This window comes from Aulonocara stuartgranti (genome assembly GCF_965226115.1).
Source record: "Aulonocara stuartgranti genome assembly, chromosome: 6".
NCBI lineage: Eukaryota > Metazoa > Chordata > Actinopteri > Cichliformes > Cichlidae > Aulonocara > Aulonocara stuartgranti.
The window spans coordinates 38,442,369-38,464,432 of record NC_138944.1 but is presented as its reverse complement, the minus strand read 5'-3'; the positions used below and the strand labels follow the sequence as shown (position 1 = coordinate 38,464,432).

Genomic DNA, 22,064 nt, shown 5'->3' with positions numbered 1-22,064 from the left:
GTCCCAAAGTCAAACTAACACTGCGGCATCACTTAAAGTTACAAACTGTCTAAATTCTTTCATCTTTAATCAGTGATCAGTTGTACCAGGTGTAACAATTAAGTTTAGCATCCAGGAAAACAGAATTTATGAAATTTAATCGAGTTAGAAGTTAGCAGGAAGTTAGCTCGCTAGCTTCCACCTAAACATGATATAGCATTTTCTGACTGAGGGATTTTGGAAAAAATTAAAACGTACAGCTCTGCTATCACATCCAACATAAATGAAGACAGAAAACTAAACAGCAGTGACGTTTGTAGGGTTACTGAAGTTGGGCTAGTTGGTATATAATGATGTGCTACCTGATCGCTAGTGACACAGCTGTGTTAGCTTAACATAAACGCTGTGAAGCTGGAGGATGAACGCTAACTTTTTCCCCCTCGATAAAAGTTAACGTGAGAGTTCCTGATGGTTAGGGACAAATGCAATCCCATGGCAGGATGCTGTAAACAGACCAAACTTCAGTCAGAACAACTGAGATAATCCATATACTGCTGCATGGGCTGGGCTGTAGTTGCATCGTAAGGGTTTAAAAACTGAGCTTTAAAATGATGGTAACAGTAGTAATAAAAACTGAGAGAGGCCGACAGTGATCACTGACTTTTATAGGGGCTTGTTCAGATTAAATAGAACCGATACAAAGCATTAAAACATGTTAAAAACACAATAGCCTTAATAAATGCAGAGAGGTTTGGACCTGGAAGCAGGGTTCATACGTGATCACTTAAAGACCAGGCTGGCCAACAGGGTGTATCATGCAGGCTGAAATTTCACGACTCCACTTCAGCCAGAAGTTAACTGAGAGGCTCAACATCCGGTCTTATATGTGATTTAAGCACTCTGTTATTTGTGTTTTTTGCCAATAATATCCTTTTTCTTTATTCTTAATCAAAAAAATAAATTAAAATATGAGTTTGAACAGTATGTTAACAGAGAAATGTAGTCTGAGGATGTCTGTTCTAACATCTACACATTTTGTGTGTGTAGACATGATCCACTATAATTTTTAACAAGAAAAATAATGTTAAATGTTGTAATTAATTATGCTCACTACTGATCAGAATATAATCAGTTAAATATATATTGTTTACGTTTAGCCAAAAGGATGAGAGTAAGGCAATATAATAATGATTCTAAAGACAGGCCTAATTCAGGTCGAACTGAGAGGCTGGGTAGGTAAGGCCTTGAGAAACATGAGGGTGTGTGTGTGAGGGAATGAAGCAAGAGCCACTCTGATCGTTGAATTTCTGACTTTAAAAATACACAACTGAAGGGTGATGGCGTAGATCAGTGGGTGAGCAGGGCACTATACACCATATGGCTAGAAAGCAGTAGGCCTGGGTTTTAGTCTGACCCGCAGCCCTTTGCTGCATTTCTTCCCTTTCCTCTCTCCCTACTTTCCTGTCTGTCTACAATGTCTCTATCAAATAAAGGCTAAAAGCCCCCCACCCAAAAGAATCTATAAAATATATTCAATTTGGTGAAAAAAAGTCTTGAATAAATAGTGATGGAGAGATGTCTGTGAAGGTTCTCAGTCATCCAGGTCATCATAGTCAAAGGAGCTTGCAAAGAAAAGTGTCCCAGATTTAAACCCAGTGGGAGTATCCCCCCCAAAGAGGGACAAAAGGCCCATTTCCTGGGCCATCTGACCTCAGGAAATCGCATGATAAAGTGGGACAAGGTTTCACAATGAGCTCACCCGAAGCCCTGGCTGATTGGGACCCACACCCGTTTTCACACCTTGGCTCATGTGATTAGAGGATCATCAGGGGGTCCTTTTGTCCCTCTTTGGGGGTGTACTCCCACTGGGTTTAAATCTGGGACTCTCAACCATTTGACCTTAGAACTAGAGATGGACCGATCCGAGATTACGTATCGGCATCGGTCCGATACTGACCTAAATTACTGGATCGGATATCGGAGAAAAATAAAAAATGTAATCCGATCCATTAAATATCACGAAAGCACCTCACAAAACTTGCAACACGCCGTAACTCTCCTCAGAACGTTAGCACGTCGGAGCAGTGTGGTCACGTGATAGGGCGGCTGTGGCATGCGGGACCTGTCGGTGGTCTGGATAGCATGTGGAGCTTCGCTAGCAACCCGGCATTTCATCTCCGACAAAGTTATCCCGAGAGAAGTAAGGCAAGTGTGTAAGTCCATCTCTGAATGTAAAGCATTCCTGCGTTAAGCTTAACAAGCGACTGCCTCTTCTTGCTGCTACTTCAATTATGAAACTGCTTAATGATCAGATAATCGGCTTTTCTGTCGCGAGTCCATCTCTCTGGTTTGTTTTTGGCCCACTTTGCACCAGAAAGAGGAAACCAGCGGCTGAACAACAGCAGCACATTTAAGCTTGATAAGCTGTTGTTAGAATTGATTTAATATTACTTTCTACTCGAGGATCTTTTTCTACATAGCTGACGGCTGGTAACTGTGCAGGGGCGGATCTAGCAAAGTTTAGTCAGGGGGGCCGATAGGGCATTAACAGGGAAAAGGGGGCACAAAGACATACTTTTCTTTCTTATTCTCATTTAAAATGTCTAGCTTTTAATAAATAATTATCTGACACCCAAAGTTTTAATTTGATGTAAAATGAATAGAAGTCAATTACTGTATATAGTAACTATTAAGTCTAATATATATACCCTAGTAAGCTATAGTACTTTTTCCTTTGGGAAGGTACCATCTGTGCAGTCTGCAATTTTGTTGAAGAAAGATTGTCATGATCCTGGGTCCTTTTGACCCAGCATTTTGTGTTTTCTCTTCGATTTTGGTTCTGTTCTTCCTTTGTTTAGTGTTTACTCTGTTCTGCCCGTGTGTTCCTGTTTTATTGTGAAGGTCTGCGTCTTATGTGAGTGTTTTCAGTTTGCCTCCCTAGTCTCGTTATGTTAATCACTCCCAGCTGTGTTTCCCACCTGTGTGTAATCTCCCTGTGTTCTCTGAGTGTATTTAAGTTGTATTTTCTGTCTTAGTAATTGCTGGTTCGTCTGTGTTGTTTCCCCTTGGTCTCCCTGCGTCTTCCCATATGTATTTCTCCGGACCTCCCTGCACCCTCGTTCTGGTTTGTCTTATTAGTTTACCCAGTTTAGGTTTCCAGTTTCATGTTTTGTCGCCACCGCTGTTTGTACTTACCCACCCCTGTTAATAAACACTCACCTGCACCAGAGCTGCTGCCTTTTGGGTCCTTCCTACATTCCACACGGCTTGCCCCGGCAATCCGTGACAAAGATGTTGAATCTATTTAATATTTCTTGAAAAATAATTGATTTCTGTGCATTTTTTTTCACACTGCATCAAATTAAGGTTGATTACGTCGATTAAGCATCATGAGGTGGCGCGTGAGGGGTGGTTCCCTATTTTTTATTTATTTATTTTTGTTGTTGGAACCCTATTAGTTAGGTTGCTTAATATTTATGCTAAGTACTCTTTAAAATACCAGAATAGGGAGGATGGTGTAGGTTTAAGTTTATTAGATTGATCAGTATTGCTGAACTATGAAAAAAAAATTTTTTGCATACAGGTATAGCAGAATAGCTTTAGTGTAGTTGTTGTTTTAAACTTGAGTATGAACTTATACAAAATGCAGCAAGATATTTAAAAAAACAGTTTTGTTGATTAAAAAACACTGTATCGGATTCATATCGGTATCGGCAGATATCCAAATTTATGATATCGGTATCGGACATAAAAAAGTGGTATCGTGCCATCTCTACTTAGAACTGAAGAAGCTTCTCGGATGAGAGGTGAAACATTTTCAAGCAACTTAAAGAAGTCCAGATGCTTTTTTTGCAAGCTCCTTTGACAGTGATTGAGAGAGTTTTAAAGAGAAAAAGTATTTGGATTAAGAGGGATTGTGCTAAATTGAATGTGCAAATGAAACCTAAACTGAATGAAACATGAAATGAAGCTTATTCATATTGGACTGAATAAATTAACGCAATTTTCCATGTTAGAGAGATAGAGAGAGAATGAGAATGATAATATCTGACTGAAGATCGGTGGATCTCATGCAAACACACCTGATTGGTTGATTAGATACCAGAGAGAGAGGTGGAGAGAACGGGACTTGACAAAGCATAAATTGGAGTGCCTAGAGGAGTCCCTGCAACCTGTGAGATGAGCAGTTCAGAAGACTGAATCTCACAACTGTTTGAAATGTCAGACCACATCGGGATCCCCTTCAGTTCACTCACCAGCCCCACCTTGGAGCTGAGGATGCCGTGATCTACCTGCTCAATTGTGTCTACACCTATCTGGACCAACCAGAGGGCACTGTGAGGGTCATATTTTTCGACTTTTCCAGTGCATTCAACACCATCAGGCCAAGCCTCACAGGTGATAAGCTGACAAAGATGGAGGTGGATACTTCTATCCCAGGGGTCAGCAACCTTTAACACCGAAAGAGCCATTTGGACCTGGTTTTCACGCAAAAGAAAACACTTTATGTCTGCGCTATCTATGCTGTTGTGTTGGTATGTGTCGGGCTGTGAGCTGAAAAGCTACAGCCGGCTGTATGCGTCAGCAACCGTGTGGGAAAAGTTGTCAATAAAGAGATGCTGAAAAGCATGTTCATGCAAACATCGTCGTGTCTGCCGTGATATGTTTACAATGGGACTTCTGCTCCTGAACCTCTGCGCACAGCGTCTGCAAATCGGGGCTGTACGAAGTGACTTTCATCTTTACGCAGGACTGTAAGCTGCCATCTGTGAGGCGTGAGCGGTGTTTGTCTTTAACATAGTTCACGGTGGAGAATAGCTGCTGACATAATGTGGATCTATAATTGGCCTACCTGGGGTTGAAAGTCTCGATAAATGCACGGCGTTTCGGCAGGCATACCGGCTTTCGCGAGTGTGACGCTTATTTTGAGCGATGAAAAAATAAAAGAATATAATTTTATTTTTATATTTCAATATCACAATAATCTTCCAATTTAGAACTACAAGGTAAAAAAGAACTAACATAAGTAAAATACACTTCAGCTAAATACTTCTAATTTATTTTCCCAAACCACGCGGAGCTGCACTATAAGGACTAAAGAGCCGCAGATTGCCGACTCCTGTTCTATCCGGTCGTTAAGTGATGACGTGACGAATCCTGCTTCCGGGCCCAAACTACCCTACGTTTATTAAGGCTTTCGTGTTTTTAACATGTTTTAATGCTTTGTATCTTGTTCTATTTAATCTCAAAAAGCCCCTAAAACAGTCAGTGATCACTGTCGGCCTCTCTCGGATTTTCTTACCGCTATTCATTTTAAAGCTCAGTTTTTAAAACCTTACCATGTAACTACAGCCCAGCTCACTTAATTTTTAGTTTTTCATCAGTATTTGAATGACTAACCTCGTATTGTGAATCGATTATCTCAGTTGTTCTGACTGAAGTTTGGTCCGTTTACAGCAGCGTGCCATGCGATTCCATTTGTCCCTGACCACCGAGAATCCTCACGTTAACTTTTATCGAGGGGAAAAAAGTGTTCATCCTCCAGCTTCACTGTGTTTAGTATGCTAACATAGCTGTGTCGCTAGCGATCACGTAGCATATCATTATATACCAGCTAGCCCAACTTCAATAACTCTACAAACGTCACTGCTGTTTAGTTTCTGTCTTCATTTATGTTGGAAGTGATAGCAGAGCTGTACGCCTTCATTTGTTTCCAAAATCCCTCAGTCAGCACATGCTATATGTATTTAGATGGAAGCTAGCGAGCTAACTCCCTGCTAACTTCTAACTCAGTTAAATGTCATAAAATCTGTTTTCATGGATGCCTGGATGTTAAACTTAATTGTTACACCTGGTAGAGCAGCCACACTGATCATTCTATTACAGATGAAAGAATTTAGACAGTTTTTCAACTTTCAGTGATGCCGCAGTGTTCGTTTGACTTATAGATATGCAACGGAGTTAGGGCCCAGACACGGCTAATGATGTCAGACTTAAAGACCGGATTGTGTCATGGATTGTTGATTACCTGACGGGAAGATCACAATATGTGGGTCTTCAACATTGTGTGTCTGACAAGGGGATCAGCAAAACAGGGGCACCACAAGGGACAAGCCTCTTTCCTGTTCACCCTCTACACCACGCACTTCAGCCACTGCACAGAGACCCATGGGTCCCATGTGTGCGACTAATAAAGGTTTATCTTATTTTATCTCTTTTATCTTATGAGTGACGGTGATGAAACAGAGTACCAGGCTGTTGTTGACTCATTTGTCACGCAGTGCGAGCAGAATCATCTGCAGCTCAACGTGGCAAAGACCAAAGAACTGATTGTGGACTTTAGGAGGACCAGGAAATGTGTTACCCCTGTTTCGATCCAGGAGGTCCATGTAGACATTGGGGAGGACTATAAATACCTCGGAGTACACAATGATAATAAACTGAATTGGGTTAAAAACACTCCCCCCATCCCCGTAGGTCTGGTATTCTTCATGAGCTCCTGGTTCTCTCTAGCCTGGGGTTGTCTACAGCTAAGCAGCTTCTGGTTTTTCATTTTATTTTTTAATTTACTGGGAGTCACTTTCTGACCTTTCAGGTCATGCCGACGTCCCTCTCCATGCAGATATAATGACCTCAATATGGCCCAGTCTTATGCTGACCTGCCTCAATTCTCTGTTTTTTCTTTTCCAAACACACAATCATCTCCCACATTTTTGAGGCTCGTGTGGGTCATCAATCTTGTCCCATAAGGAATTTCCACCCGTTGATCTGTAGATAACCTATCATGTCTGCAGGCATTTCAGGGAAACTCACGCTCTGTAGTTGTTATTTCTTAGACTCACAGGCCTCCCTAATGGCTCGCTATTGCTCTGGACTCAGCATCCGATAAACTCTTGTGGGAATAAACCCCATTTCTTAGCTGGCGTCAGCCTTTATGTGGGTTTGGAGGATTTTGCTTTTATCTCTAAAGGTTTCACCCTCACGGCTATAGGAGAAGGGGACGCTGATGAAGTGCTTGTGGAAACTGTTTTACTATTTGCCAAAAATAAACGTATTGGCTAGGTATGGTGTTAAGAAAAGAAATGCAGAACAACACATGGTGATGGATTTTGTGAAAAAGATGGAAATAGCTGTGGTGAATATGTACTGTGAACATGATCGACTACAAACTCTCTCTACTTTTAAATCGTGTCTAAAACCCATCTGTTCAGAATTGCATACTCATCACTTTTAGTCTATTTTTCCTTGTTTAGCATTTATACTTACTTACATTATTTTTTTTTAATTTTTGTGTTTACTGTATGTTTTTATTTTGTTGTACTAATGTAAGGTGACCTTGAGGATCTTTAAAGGCCCCTATAAATAAAATGTATTATTATTATTATTATTATTATTATTATTATTTAAGAAGAGGGAGGATCATAGAGTGGCATATAAGAGTGTAGGTAAGTGTGCACAAGTGGACTTCACCTTACACAGATGGTGGGATCTTAAAGACATAGGAAGCTGCAAGGTGCCATCAGTGGAGAAGGTAAATTGTTTTCTTATATTGTGCAATGATGTTTGCATTACGTTTTCATATATGTTCAGGTAGGTAGGTTAATAGATGAAAAGTGGCACTTCCAGTTGATTTTAAACCAAAACTGTGAGCATGACCTGCTCTGAACCAGGCTTTGTACACAACAAAAGTTACCATGACACTGAAAATTCTGACTTAAAGCACAGCATAGCTTGCTAACTTTCTTTGCTTAATTTTGTTTTTTAGTCTAAAGCCAAAAAACAACAACCAAAACAGCAGCAACCAAAAAACAACTGTTATCTAACAAAGTCTCTCTCCCAAACCGTGAAATCCATGAGCAATTGTGTTAACATTAGGGATGTAAACAGACTCTGGGGCAAAATGTTGTCTTGAACTGATACGACAGGCTAAATGGTAAAGTTTTTAACACACACAAGCCTGAATCTAAAATCTGGGGCAAAACGAAGGAAGAAACTGAGATAGATGCGACTGTTTTTTTTTTATCCATCTTGGATTTGCTCTTAAATTCAATTGCCAACCAATTCCCATGGCCACTCTAATGCTGATTCTGTCAGAGTTCTTTGTTAAAAGGGGGTTTTAATTCTCCTCTGTTACCAAGGGCTTGCTCAAAAGAGAATTATTGGAATTTTCTCTCTTATATTCTAAGGGCTTGTGAACTCGGATAATCACAGGTTATCTATCATTAAAGCAATTATAGGGCTGTTTCCAATTAGGTAATTAACAGAATAACTCATATTTTGTGTTATTACCAGTCTAAATTATTAGGGCCACCGAATAAAAACTGACATTAAGTCACATAGGAGTACTCAGTAAAGAGGATGATTGGCTATTAAGACAAGAGTAGGAGAAAAGGATAACGTACAGACAAACATAACAAAAAGTAAAAGGGCAAACAACGAAGTCAGAGAGAAGGAAAAGGAGAGGGCAAGGACAGAAAGGAAAGTTTGGAAGAGGAGTGGAGAAAAAATGGGAGCCAAAGAAAATGAAGAGAGAAGGAAGGGGGATGAAGGAGGCAAACGAGCTGTTGAGAAATAAGTAAACGAAGGAAAAGAGTACCACAGCCATACATAGTTTTGATCTTTTACTTTGAAGTTTTAAAAAAAGACTTTATTATTGTCTCAGTGTTAGTATTGTTTGTTAGGAAAAATTGCTGCATTCACATCATACTCTGAACACACACTGGCTCATATCACAATGCAATGCGAGACTCAATGGCAACTTTTGTATTTATGTTGTTCACAGTCAAAACAGTTCATGTATGTGAACAATGACTAAACAATGCTTTATTAATTATAAAGTAAATGTCACTTAATTTTTAGTTTTTCATTTCAGAACAAGCATCTTTTTAAATTTTAAACAAAAAGTTTGCTCGTTTATAAACAAAATGTTTGCTGGTCACTGGTGTCGTAAACTTTCTGTACATAAAGATAAATTGCTACACTATAGTGTTATCATAATATAGATATATTATGTTTTGTAGAAAAATAACTACTATAATAATAATGATATTTTTTTTATTTTTAATGTATTAATTCATTCAGTAACTACCACCTCTTTTAATTTACCATGTGTATCTGCCAATTTACCACCACTAGAGTGATCAGTTAGCCTAACGAATGACAACACTGCAACTATATTAAAAGTAGAAATGTATACTTATATCTGAAATGGTAAAAAAAAATTATATGGACAACCCAAGATCTGCACAAGTGTTTGTGAAACAAAACACTATGCATCTGAAAAATTTGCCTGCATATTCTCTATGTTAGGTAACATCTACAGTATGACACAAGGCACAAATTCAGTTGTACAATGATTTGCAGATGACTAGATCTGGGTGCAGAAAAGTACAAATGCAAGTAGTTGTGCATTAACTATTTAATATACTTACTACTTATTTCCCTTCACAAGTTTTTCTTTACATTGGTAAATACAGACAAAATGACTGCACAAGTTTAACTCCAACTCTACGTTATTTTTGCCGCTGAGGCTGCTTTGCACCAGTTTGATATGAATACAGCTGTAAATTGAATTTAAATGGATGTTTGAAAAGATGATTTAACACCAATTAGTTGAATGTCTATGACACAAACATTGTCTATGGCTGTAAGGTAAGGACACTTTTAGCCATCAATCATCACTCTCCTACCCGTGTTAGATCTTGACGCTCTCAATGCCGTAAACGTTGTAGCCTTCTTTATAGGTGGCGTAGTTTGGCTGGTGGCTGGGGGACAGCAGGTTGTAGTTGGGGGGATGTTGAGGAGAAGGCAGAGTGTGTGTGTAGTTTCCTGTGTGCTGGGGTGATGACAAGGTGTTGGCTGCCACCTTCATAACAAAAATAAAGTCATGGTTATTGCTGCAGTGATTTTTCTAAGAAAAATTAGTATAACTGTTATTATTGTTACTTTAAGTTACAAAGTGACAATAGTAGTTTGAGCTATAAGACCAATAATAATTGAAAAAGCAAAATATGGCAGAAGTCAAAAGAAAGAAAATAGTCTCCGTGTCCATCCATGCAAAGAATGTGGTAAAATAATAAAAAAAAAAACATGACAGCCATTTAGAACTCTCTCTCTCTCTCTCTCTCTCTCTCTCTCTCTCTCTCTCTCTCTGGACTGGTCTACTGGGTATGTTCCTGGTGGCCAATGCACTTTTGGGCCGGTGGGTCAATTGAAGGGCTGCTGCACACTAGCTGTACAACAGCTCATACATTCATACAACTTTCATTACTTACACTTCATCATACCTTCGATGTGCACGCACCTTGAAGAAGAGTTTAGTGTGGAAAAAGTAGTGAAAAGGTGGAGCTGTAAAGCTAAATAGAAAAAGAAACTAAAAGTAGATGCAGTAAAATATGTCCAGTTAACCAACACGTTAGCTGTCGGGCCTGCTGCTGCACCGTCAACAGCAGTACCAGCAACAACTAGTAACAAGCCCTGGTTCACAGGAGGCTGCTGTTGGTAGCACCAGCTGTGGAGAAGAGTAGGAGGTGGGACAGCAGTCTCAACAACTAAGTGAGGAAGAGATGGAGTAAGGTGAAATTAACATAATTAGGAAAGGAAAGATTCAAGGATATAGGTAAAATGAATGGCTACTTTGACCATAAACCACTCCTAATAGCTAAAGTGTGGCTTTTAATTGTAACATGTTGCACTGCAGTGCAACTAAGATGTCCTAACAAAAGTACAACTGTACCAATAACAATTAATATCTATAATCAACATAATATGTGTATACATGACATATTTATTTAATTTATTTTTGAGTGATCATGGTGGGCTTCCTGCCAGGGCCAAATTTTTGTCCCAGTCCAGCCCTGTCCACAGCCCAAGGGCCAGAGTTACTAACCTTTGCACCAGTGCAAAGTGTGTTTTGGTGTAAAAATTAAAAGTAAGTATTTAAAGTTTAAAAAAAAAAAGTATTTACTAAGACAAAATTTTGTGTAAGAAGTGGGACCTGATATTTTTGTGACTCACCCTCTTGCATATGCATTTCTGTGAGTTCCTTTCTCACGGTGTGAAACATGGTGCCAACTACTAACTAATGTTTGCAACATGCAAAGTACTGCTAATTGCGGCAATATTTAACACTGAAAAAAAGCATGTTATTGTATTATCTTATGGGACTTATGGGAAACTTATTATTATTGCTTATAATATTTGTCTTTTGCTATTGCAGCAATTATTGCTGAGTGGTTAATAATTAATTTTCTGTTCTTTTTGAGTTACCTGGCTGCTGTTAGTTTTTCTGTATTATGTTTAGTTATTGTCCCCTCTGCTGTCTCTCATTTGGGCAGGTCAGTTTGTTGAGTTATGATATTTAGTTAAGTATTATTTTTTTGAGCAGAATTCTGTTTAGTTGACCTCTCTTATAGGCTCAATTAGTTCTTAAAATAGCTTATTCTGTGACTGTATATTTTTGAAATGGGGCTATAATAAAACTCATATTTTGAAGAATACACCTGTTCCTGTATGTTCTTGACTGCTTGGTCTCTAATACTCCACTTTAACGGCTCTCAGCCAACGACCCTGCGTCAGTGTGGAGGGGCCTGCAGGAAATCACCAGCTACAGACGCCCCCCACCCACTATTGAAGCAAACAAAGACCTGGCCAACGAGTTAAACACTTTCTATTGCAGGTTTGAGACGGACAGACTCCCACGCCCCACCCTCCCCTCCCCAGGGACATTGCTTCAGACATTGACCCCCAACACACCTTCCACCTCTCCGCCCTTCACCCTCCCCCTCCCCAATCCAGTCTCAACGACCACCCCCACCCTCCCCAATCCAGACCTAACGAACACCACCACCCTCCCCAATCAAGACTCAACGACCACCCCCATCCTCCCCAATCCAGACTCAACGACCACCACCACCCTCTCCAATCCAGACTCAACGACCTCCACCACACCTCTCACCCCCCTTTCCTCCTCCCTGAAACTCAGAATACACACTGAGGATGTGAGCCGACTATTCCAGAAACAGAAGCCCAGGAAAGCCCCCGGACCAGACGGCGTCTCACCCTCCTGCCTCAAAACCTGTGCTGAACAGCTGGCTCCCATCTTTACTCGCATCTTCAACAGATCCCTGGAGCTGTGTGAAGTTCCCTCCTGCTTCAAACGCTCCACCATCATCCCTGTTCCCAAGAAACCCACCATCACAGGACTGAATGACTACAGACCTGTCGCCTTGACGTCTGTGGTCATGAAATCCTTCGAACGACTGGTGTTAGCCCATCTGAAAGACATTACAGGCCACCAGCTGGACCCTCTGCAGTTTGCCTACCGGGCAAACAGGTCGGTGGATGATGCAGTGAACATGGGGCTGCATTACATCCTGCAACACCTTGACCGCCCGGGAACTTATGCCAGGGTCCTATTTGTGGACTTTAGTTCGGCTTTTAACACCATTGTGCCTGAACTTCTTTCCTCCAAACTCTCCCAGCTCAGCGTGTCACCAGCTACCTGTCAGTGGATCACCAGCTTCCTGACAGACAGAAAGCAACAAGTGAGGCTGGGGGAGATCACCTCTGAAACCCGGTCCCTCAGTATTGGTGCCCCTCAAGGATGTGTCCTCTCACCACTACTGTTCTCCCTCTACACTAACGACTGCACTTCCAAGAACTCGGCTGTCAAACTCCTAAAGTTTGCAGATGACACCACTGTCATTGGCCTCATTCAAGATGGTGATGAGTCTGCATACCGGCAGGAAGTTGAGCGGCTGGTACACTGGTGTAGTCAGCACAATCTGGAGCTGAACACTCTTAAAACTGTAGAGATGACAGTGGACTTCAGGAGACATCCCTCAACTCTGCTCCCCCTCACCATATCAGGCAGCCCTGTGTCAACTGTGAAGACCTTCAAGTTCCTGGGTACAACCATCTCCCAGGACCTGAAGTGGGAGACCAACATCAACTCCATCCTCAAAAAGACCCAGCAGAGGATGTACTTCCTGAGACAACTGGGGAAGTACAGTCTTCCACAGGAGCTGCTGATCCAGTTCTACACTGCGGTCATTGAGTCTGTCCTGTGCTCCTCCATCACAGTCTGGTATGGAGCAGCCACTAAACAGGACAGGAGCAGACTGCAGCAGACTGTACGGGCAGCAGAAAGGATCATCGGCACCCCCCTGCCCTCCATCCAGGATCTGTACCTCTCAAGAACCAGGAAACGGGCAGGGAAAATCATCACAGACCCCTCACACCCTGGACACAGACTTTTTGATCTGCTGCCCTCTGGCAGACGGTACAGAAGCCTGCAGACCAGGACCACCCGACACAGGAACAGTTTCTTTCCCCTCGCCATCTCCCTTCTTAACAGTTGATCTGTCACACTGCTCCCACTGCCAGACTGCAGCTGCACCTTATGTACATTTTGTAGTATTCATTCCACCTCATTCATTTCTGTATTTTATGTATATAAGTTTAGATTCGTTATTTATAGTTGGTTTACACAGCTTTGTGTATGTATGTGTAATGTGTATATATAGACACGTGTGTGTGTGTGTGTGTGTGAGATTTACATTGCTGTGCTTGAGAGCCACCATCTACCGGAACCAAATTCCCTGTATGTGTCTGCACATATACTTGGCCAATAAACACGATTCTGATTCTGATTCTGATTGTGTCAGTTTATTAGGAATGTCAGACAAAAATGTGATTAAAACATATAGATTACCAAGCACAGGAACCAATCTTCTTTCAGCTCTTCAGCTTTTGGCGTTGAGTTCATTTCAATGTACTATAGCTTCTGTGGCAGGGATTTTATTAGCTTTGTTCCAGGTGGTGACGTTACTAATGAAAAGAGTGTAGAGGTCCAGCGCATTCCCAACTAGCGAGGATGCCCTTCAGCAAGTAAAACAGGAGTTTCAAACTAACCAAATACATGTATTGTTAATCCCTGAAACTGACCATGTGTTCCATAATAGGAAGTACACATTCTCAATTATTGTGCAAGTATTTTGCTAATCTATAAACATTATAATAAGTGTGATATCCAGGGGTGTATCCAGGGTCTGTTTATGATGCCTCTGATTTCCAGGGGAGCAGACTTTTTCAAAAACTGTAGGACGGAGAGTATAGAGAAGATTGGCTTTTAGGAGTATCTTTTTTATTTTCCAATGATCAGGATTTCATTATGATGATCATCTTAGTTCAAGGTGTTCATGGAAATTACCCCTTACACTCATGGATTATGACACAGGTTCAAAGCCTGACCACATCACCAGAGCAGCGCTACAACCATGGCCACATCTGTACCCGAAGCACGTCAGTTACCGAAGCCTGTTTCCATTATAATGACTCTGTTTGTCAGACTAACACCGTAGGCCTACATTTAACGTACACATGTGTGGCAATTGTTTAAAGGGTCATTGTGCTGGCTGTTTTACCATTTGACACTCAAAAGTGTTCCCAATGCCATATTCCGAAATCAATTCATTAAAATAAACTAACATCCAAATGACATCCTGACAAACTTGACTTTACTTGTAGAACTGTGATTATGTACAAATGTAGGTATAATATGCTTACATTTGCATCATGTAAAGTGTATGGTATACATGACCTATATGTCTGGTTTCTCTCTGGTCTCCAGGACACTTCCTTATCAGTCCATCCAATCCTTGTCATCCATGATGAGTGAAGCTTAAACTCAGTGTTCCAGTTATATTTCCAAGTACGCCAAGTATTTTTGCTAAACCAGATACTGCTGCAGTCATGCTCTTATGTCTGGGTCACAATGCTTTTGCATTTCCTTACGTCCTATACACTTCCTGATATGAGCTGGAGTTGACTCACCAAGTTTGGCAAGCTCTCTTGTAATGCCGATGTCTGCTTTGTCAGGCTTTGAGTATTTTCACGGCAATATCAGTGGGGTGGGTGGGTTTGTTGATTTTAAATATTTACACCGTAGCTGCGTCCATTCAGTAGACCTGGTAAAAAGTCACCTCTGCTGAAATGTGCACAGCAGTTGAAATTTTCCCTATTCAAGTCTAAAGCCCAAGTTCAAGAGTCACATTGTGTTTTTTTGCCCTGTCTCCCTCCCCTTATTCTCAACAAGTTTCATTTCAAGTCAATACAATTTTATTTATATAGAGCCAAATCACAACAACAGTTGCCGCAAGGTACTTTGTCTTCTAATATAAAAAAATTAATGCAAGGAAAACAGAGAAAATCCCTACAATTATGTGTCCCCCTACGGGCAAACACTTTGGGGACAGTGGGAAAGAATAACTCCCTTTTAACAGGAAGAAACTTCCAGAAACCTGCAGAACCAGGCTCGGGGAGGGGGAGCCATTTGCCGTGATCGGTTGGGGCCAGGCCAGGAATAAAGTCTATTAGATAGATAAGATGGAAGCCACCTCATACGCTTAATACCTACAGCATGCTGTAATCTGTAATAAAATATGGTTAACAGGATCAAACATCGCACTGACTGAGATGAGTCAACAGTCAGAGCCCACAAGATCATTTCATTAATGCTTTGCTTTGCTGTGATAAGCTCTGAAACCTGACTGAAACTCTTTAAACCACTGCTCTGCAAATCAGTAAGCTGTTTTACAACTACTCCTTCAAGAAATTTAGAGATAAAAAGAAATTTGGTGTATTGTTATAGCTAAGACAGTTTGGTTAAGTGATGGTTTTTCAAGTAACAGTTTAACTACTGCCCCCCCTTAAAAGCCTGTGGTATGTAGCCCATTAATAGAGTCAGACAGATTGTAATAAGACTGAAGCATTAATTACTTCCATTCCATTCTTAGAGCTGTCTTATAGAAATGGGGTCTAATAGACACAGGTTTGTATGAAGTACTTAAGTTAGAGAAAAGAATCTAAATGGATATCAGTAGTAGTAGAAGTGACAGTGCATAATGTGTCTGTGAAGGTTCTCAGACATCCAGGTCATCGTAGTCTACGGAGCTTGGAAAAAAAACGTCTGGACTTTTTAAAGTTTCCTTGAAAACGTTTCACCTCTGATCTGAGAAGCTTCTTCAGTTCTAAGCACAATTGTTAGAGAGTCCCATTTCTGGTCATCCCTAGTTGGAGTCTGGTCTTCTTTTTGTGCATCTTTGCTGACTTGATGAAAGACCAATTGGGATTACCACATGTTTTAAGAGCCTGGGCCATTTGACCTCAAATGGCCCAGGCTGGCCATGATAGGACTGGGCTAGGTTTCACACCTTGGCTCCTGTGACTCAGTAGAGGATCAATAGGGGGTCCATGACCCTTTTGGGGACACTCTCATAGGGACTCTCCACCAATTTTTCTTTAACCTGATAGCTCTTAGCACCTGTTATTGTGATTGTATTGTTCTGTGAGTCATGCTATTTTTCAATCTTTAAAACAAATAAAAAGATTTGAAATTTGAACACTTAAAACACTGGGAAGCCTTTTTTACTATTAATTTAAAATTCATTAATTTTTAGTACTAATTAGTATCAGATAGTGGAATCCACTGGTATACTGTTATCACTTTCACGATTCATTAACCGTAAGACCTTTCTGTTTGTGGAGGATTAATTCCATCATGTTTCACATCATGTTTTTAGTGAGAATCCTCAATAAACTTTATTTCAACATTGTTAATATATAATCTTATATTATTGTTTAAGATTGAAATTCAAATTCAGCTTGTACTTCTAAAGATCATATACCTTCATTTTTTTGGCTTCTGCACGACTCTTGTAGCAAAACTCGACCAGTGCCACCATCATGGCTAATCCCAGACCTCCAACCAGGATGTAGAAGACTCCTGCTACATTACTAAGAGAGAGTGCGCTGGTCTTCTCCTAGTATGCACACACACACACACACACACACACACACACACACACACACACACACACACACACACAAGGAAGAAAAATCATCAGAAACCCCAGAGAAAGTTCTAGCGGCATGCTCTTATATTAATAGCTAACTTTATTTACTGGGAAGGTCTACTCAAAAGTAGACTCAAACTGAACCTAAATCAGTCAAGCTAAATATATTATAAATGACCTAGATTAAAACTTTACATGTAGAACACTGTCTTCAACCTTAATCATTCTGTATCTCTGCATATAAGAAACATTTCAAGCCTTTTTTGTTTTATTTTCAATGATTATGGCCTCAAGTTAATGAAAATCAAAAAGTCAGGATCTCAGATTATTAGAATATTTCAAAGTGATTATTGCAACCTTGGTGTCAAAAAGGTCAGGAACTGGGACAAGCTTCACAATACTAAATAATGATAACAGAAATAAATTTTATCTGTCACCCCCTCCTTTGATTTTTTTACGTTACCATGTTGGAGAGGTTTGTATGCCCTAGTGATCCTGGAAGCTATGTTTCTAGGGCCGATGGCACCTCGTAGGATCCTGGGTGAGAGGCTAGACTAAGAGCAATTCAGAACAGTCTTATGATGATTGAAAAACCAAGGGCCCAAGTTACCTTTCTTGAGCTCCACAGTGGAGCGAGGGCAAGAGCCTGAGAACAAAGAGCCTGCAATGTATGGTATGTATGGTAATGGCTGGGGTGTTGGGAAAGTAGAGGCCCTGATGTTCTGAAATTTAGCTTTCAAATTTGGCTACAGGGACATGGAATCTGACCTCTTTAAAGGGGAAGGACCTTGAGCTTGTCCATGAAGTTGAGAGAGACATGAGGTTGAGTTGGACTCACCTAATCACGTAACTTGTACATCTTAGGTTCTAAAACCAGCTATATGTATTGAACACTTGGATGAAGAGAGGAGCTGAACCTGTAACTGTTTAGTATCTGGTAGTCAGTTGGATCACGTAGCGGGGGAAGAAGCCAGACACATCAGCTGCACAATAAAATACACTGAGTGAGCTGGCTACAACCCAGATCTGTGAGATCTTCAACTCCCACAGCAGCATTCCAAGGCAGGCTGGGTACAGTGTTTGAATGGACAGTATTATTCATCTAAGGCTAAAGCAGCTGTCGGGAACTATTGTCATAAGGTAATTGGTGGATGAGGGGAACAACTTGCACATCACTTGGGCCCTGCACCCAGAGAGACCACAACCAATCTGTTCACTCTGTGTTCCTCAAGGCTCTTGCCATTTTGGCCCAGAGTTGGTTGATATGCCTCTTTAACACTGTGAAGGTCTGGGGTGGTACCTCTGGATTGGCAAACTAGAGTGATGGTTCCTCTTTTTAAGAAAAGGGACTGGTAGTTGTGGTAAAACTTCAAGGGGTATCAACTTCTCAGCTTTCTGGTTGTGGAACATCAGAGCAGTTCTCCTCTTGTGGAAATTGCAGCAGACATGGGAATTTGCCCAATTAAACAGAATACATGCAGAAGTGTGGTCCATGGCTCAGCTGCAGGGGAGGGGTGGAGCAGTGAGCTCAAGGGGCAGTGACAGGGAGGTTGGTGGCACAGGTGTGTTTTATTTTAGTTATTGAGCTCTTTCTCTCTTCCTGTGTGATTTAGTGAAGCCGGAGCAGAGAGTGGAGAGGTGTGTCAGAGTGCAGCTGTAAAGCTGCGCCCATGGGTGCCGAGCCAGAATAACAACAAAGAAATTGTCAGCAGTGTGTGTCACAGCAATAAAAAGGGAAAATAAAAATAATAAACAGTGTGTCCACTTTTGGTCCATTTTCACACTGGTGCCAAAAACCCTGTTGCCATGTCGGACCCGCAAGCCATGCCACCTGTGCAGCCACTGCAGATTCCAGGCCTGCCGGATGACGGAGGAGGAGCAACCGTTTGCCTGGGCCTGGAACCTGCATGATGCGTCGGCGAGGTGGCTACAGCCCGGGAAGTCCAGAAGGGGAGGCCCACATGCTAGGGAAAGTTGTGCAGGAGCAGTCCATGGAAAAGGGCTGTCTGCAGACACATAGCGGTGGGTGCATTGCCACCAGTCCGCGAGTGTGGGGGTGGCTGTCCATTTTGCTGGCAGCCAGAGCGGAGGGGCCAGACAGCCAACAGGGACACAGGCCCCTGTGACAGTGCTGAGGCGATGGGTTACAGCAACTGCTCCAGTGGAGGGCCCCCTACACTGCACCCCAGTAACCTCTTTCTCTCCATTCTGCCTTCCCAGGGCCCGGAAGGGGCTGGCGCTGCACCCTAGCCATGGAGGGCGGGACATTGTTTATTGTTAGAAGACAGGCTATATCGAGTGAGTCGTGACACTCGCACGGAGGAGACACACACCCAGTTGTTGGTACCACAAAGCCGCCGAGAAATGATTTTCCAGGCAGCTCACTATAACCCTAAGACAGGGCATATGGGATTTGACAAGACTCTGGAGCAAATTATGACCCAATTTTATGGGCCAGGTATCCGAGAGGATGTGCACCGCTGGTGCGCATCTTGTCCGGAATACCAACTCATTAACCAGCCAGCCATACCAAAAGTGACTTTGCGAACCCCTACCATTGTTGGAGGTCCCATTTGAAAGTATTGGCATGGACCTCATCGGGCCATTTCACCGGAGTGCAAGTGGCTATCACTTTGTATTGGTTCTAGTTGATTATGCAATGCCAGAAACACCCAGAAACAGTGTCGTTGCAAACCATCACTGCAAAGAGTGTGGTGCAGGCACTGTTTCAGGTCATCTCCCGAGTCCGTATTCCGAAAGAAATACTGACTGACCAAGGCATGTGGTTCATGTCTTGCACACTGAAGAAACTGTACAAATCATGGGGCATTAAATCTATTCAGAAAAGCGTCTACCACCCTCAGACTGATGGGCTGGTGGAGTGGCTGAATAAGACTTTAAAGTCCATGATTCTGAAGTTCATACATGAGGATGAACACAATTGGGATCACTGGTTAGACCCTCTGCTATTTGCAGTGCGGGAGGTGCCCCAGGCCACCATGGGATTTTCTCCCTTTGAACTACTGTTTGCCAGGAAGCCGTGTGGGGTGCTCAACCTAATTAATGAAAGCTGGGAGGAAGGTCCAGCAACGTCAGCAGCATCTGTATAACAGAGTGGCCAGGCAATTTTCACCAGGGAGACAAAGTGCTTGTATTACTACCTTCTTCTAGCTCTAAACTACTCACCAAGTGGTAAGGGCCCTTTGTGGTCACACAGCGAATGGGGAACGTTGACTATGAGGTCTCGCGGTTGGACAGAGAGGGGGCCACACAGATTTGTCATCTCAACCTCCTTAAAGCATGGAGAGAGACTGAAACTGCGTCTCTGGTGAGCCGGGTCAAGGAGAGAGATAAGTTGGGGCAGGAAGTACCAAATTGCACCATTCCCACCTCCCTCCATTGCAACGACCATCTCATACAGGCCCAGAGAGCTGATGTTGCCACATTGCACCAGTGCTTTGCAGACATGTTCTCCCCCCTGACCAGCTGTACGTCTCTCATCAAGCATCATTTTGAAACACAACCTGGCGTGACAGTGCATTCATGACCCTACAGGCTTCCTGAACATAAAAGACAAATTGTTCAGATGGAATTGGCTGAAATGCTAAAAATGGGAGTAATAGAAAAGCCAAACAGCACCTGTTGTAGCCTCATAGTTCTTGTAGTGAAGAAAGATGGGTCTATATGGTTCTGTGTTGACTATCAAAAGATGAATAAAGTGTCATGCTTTGATCCTTAACCCATCCCCTGGGTTGACGAGCCCCTGGACCAGTTGGGCACGGCCCGTTTTTTCATGACACTGAATTTAACCAAGGGCTACTCACAGTTTCTCTTATCTGCAGATAAGAGGCAAACTGGTTTTTGCCAGTTCGGTACACTTCTTTTTGGCTTGTTTGGGCCCCGGCCACATATCAGCACCTCATGGACTGGGTGCTGTGGCTGCATGCTGCAATGCTGCCGCCTACCTGGATGATGTTATCATCTACAGTGACACCTGGGCGGAGCATGTGCAGTGGGTGGTAGTGGTCCTGGAGTCCCTGAGGCAGGTGGGACTCACAGCCAACCCGAAGAAGTGTGCAGTTGGACAGAGGGAGGTACAGTATCTGGGGTACCACATGGGAGCCAGGCAGGTGCGTCCACAGGCGGAAAAGACAGCAGCTACTGCACCCTGCCTGCGCCCCAAGACAAAAAAAGAAGTGAGACGGTTCCTGGGGCTGACAGGTTACTATCACTGGTTTGTGCCCGGGTTTTTTGACCTGACCAGCCTCTTGACTAATCTCACCCGAAAGGGTGCTCAAGATCTGGTCCAGTGGACATGGCTGTGCTAGGCGTTTGTGCAGGTGAAAAAATATCTCTGTGGGGAGCCACTGCTCCACACTCCAAACTTTTCTATCCCTTTTCTTCTGCAGACTGATGCCTCAAACAGAGCGCTGGGGGCCGTTTTGTCCCAGCAGGCAAGGAGGGTCGACCGGCCCGTACCCTACATCAGCTGGAAGGAAAAGGAGTGCCTGATGGTTCAGCCGGATGGCTCCCCAGCCTCAGTTGGGCGGTGGTGGTGTGTGGCGGAGGTGTGGTCCATGGCTCAGCTGCAGGAGAGGGGTGGCACAGGTGTGTGGTGTTTTAGTCAATGAGCTCTCTTTTCCAGCTGGAAAGCTGCACGCATAGGTGCTGAGCCGGGAAAAACGACAAAGAAACTGTGTGTGTCACGGCAATAAAAAGGGAAAATAAAATGGCCTGTATTTGTATAGCGCTTTACTAGTCCCTAAGGACCCCAAAGCGCTTCACACATTCAGTCATCCACCCATTCACACACACATTCACACACTGGTGATGGCAAGCTACATTGTAGCCACAGCAACCCTGGGGTGCACTGACAGAGGCGAGGCTGCCACCGGGCCCTCTGACCACCACCAGTAGGCAACGGGTGAAGTGTCTTGCCCAAGGACACAACAATGTGTTTTGTGGACTTGAAAAGGCATTTGACAGTGTCCATCGGGATGTACCTCCAAGTCTGATGTCATGATTTTCATCTGGAAATAGATGGACTGCCCACTATGGGTTAGGAATGAGTTGCTGCGTGGAGGAGTATTTTGATGTCTTGCAAGTGAGGGAAGGGTGGAGTAGGAGATTAACAACAAACTGGTAGCGCCTCAGTGACAGATCTTTTCCTTGATACCTATAAATTTTGTTTCAAAGATAGTTCCTTCCTCAATGGGCAGAAAAGGTCTG

General features: G+C 42.6%; 1 protein-coding gene across 3 annotated transcripts in view; it reads right to left on the bottom strand.

The window, feature by feature from the left end:
- The window catches only part of LOC309708433 (glutamate receptor 2-like), a 109,932-nt gene that overhangs the window by 7,005 nt on the left and 80,863 nt on the right, over nucleotides 1-22,064 (bottom strand). For 2 of the 3 annotated variants that reach the window (XM_082536485.1, XM_082536487.1), the window contains exons 18-19: nucleotides 16,668-16,802; nucleotides 9,669-9,844 (exon numbers count right to left, since the gene is read on the bottom strand). In XM_082536485.1, the coding sequence (XP_082392611.1) occupies nucleotides 9,674-9,844; nucleotides 16,668-16,802 (306 nt within the window). In that variant the 3' untranslated portion in view covers nucleotides 9,669-9,673. The remainder of the gene's footprint in view (nucleotides 1-9,668; nucleotides 9,845-16,667; nucleotides 16,803-22,064) is intronic. The other variant, XM_082536486.1, reaches the window with a different exon arrangement.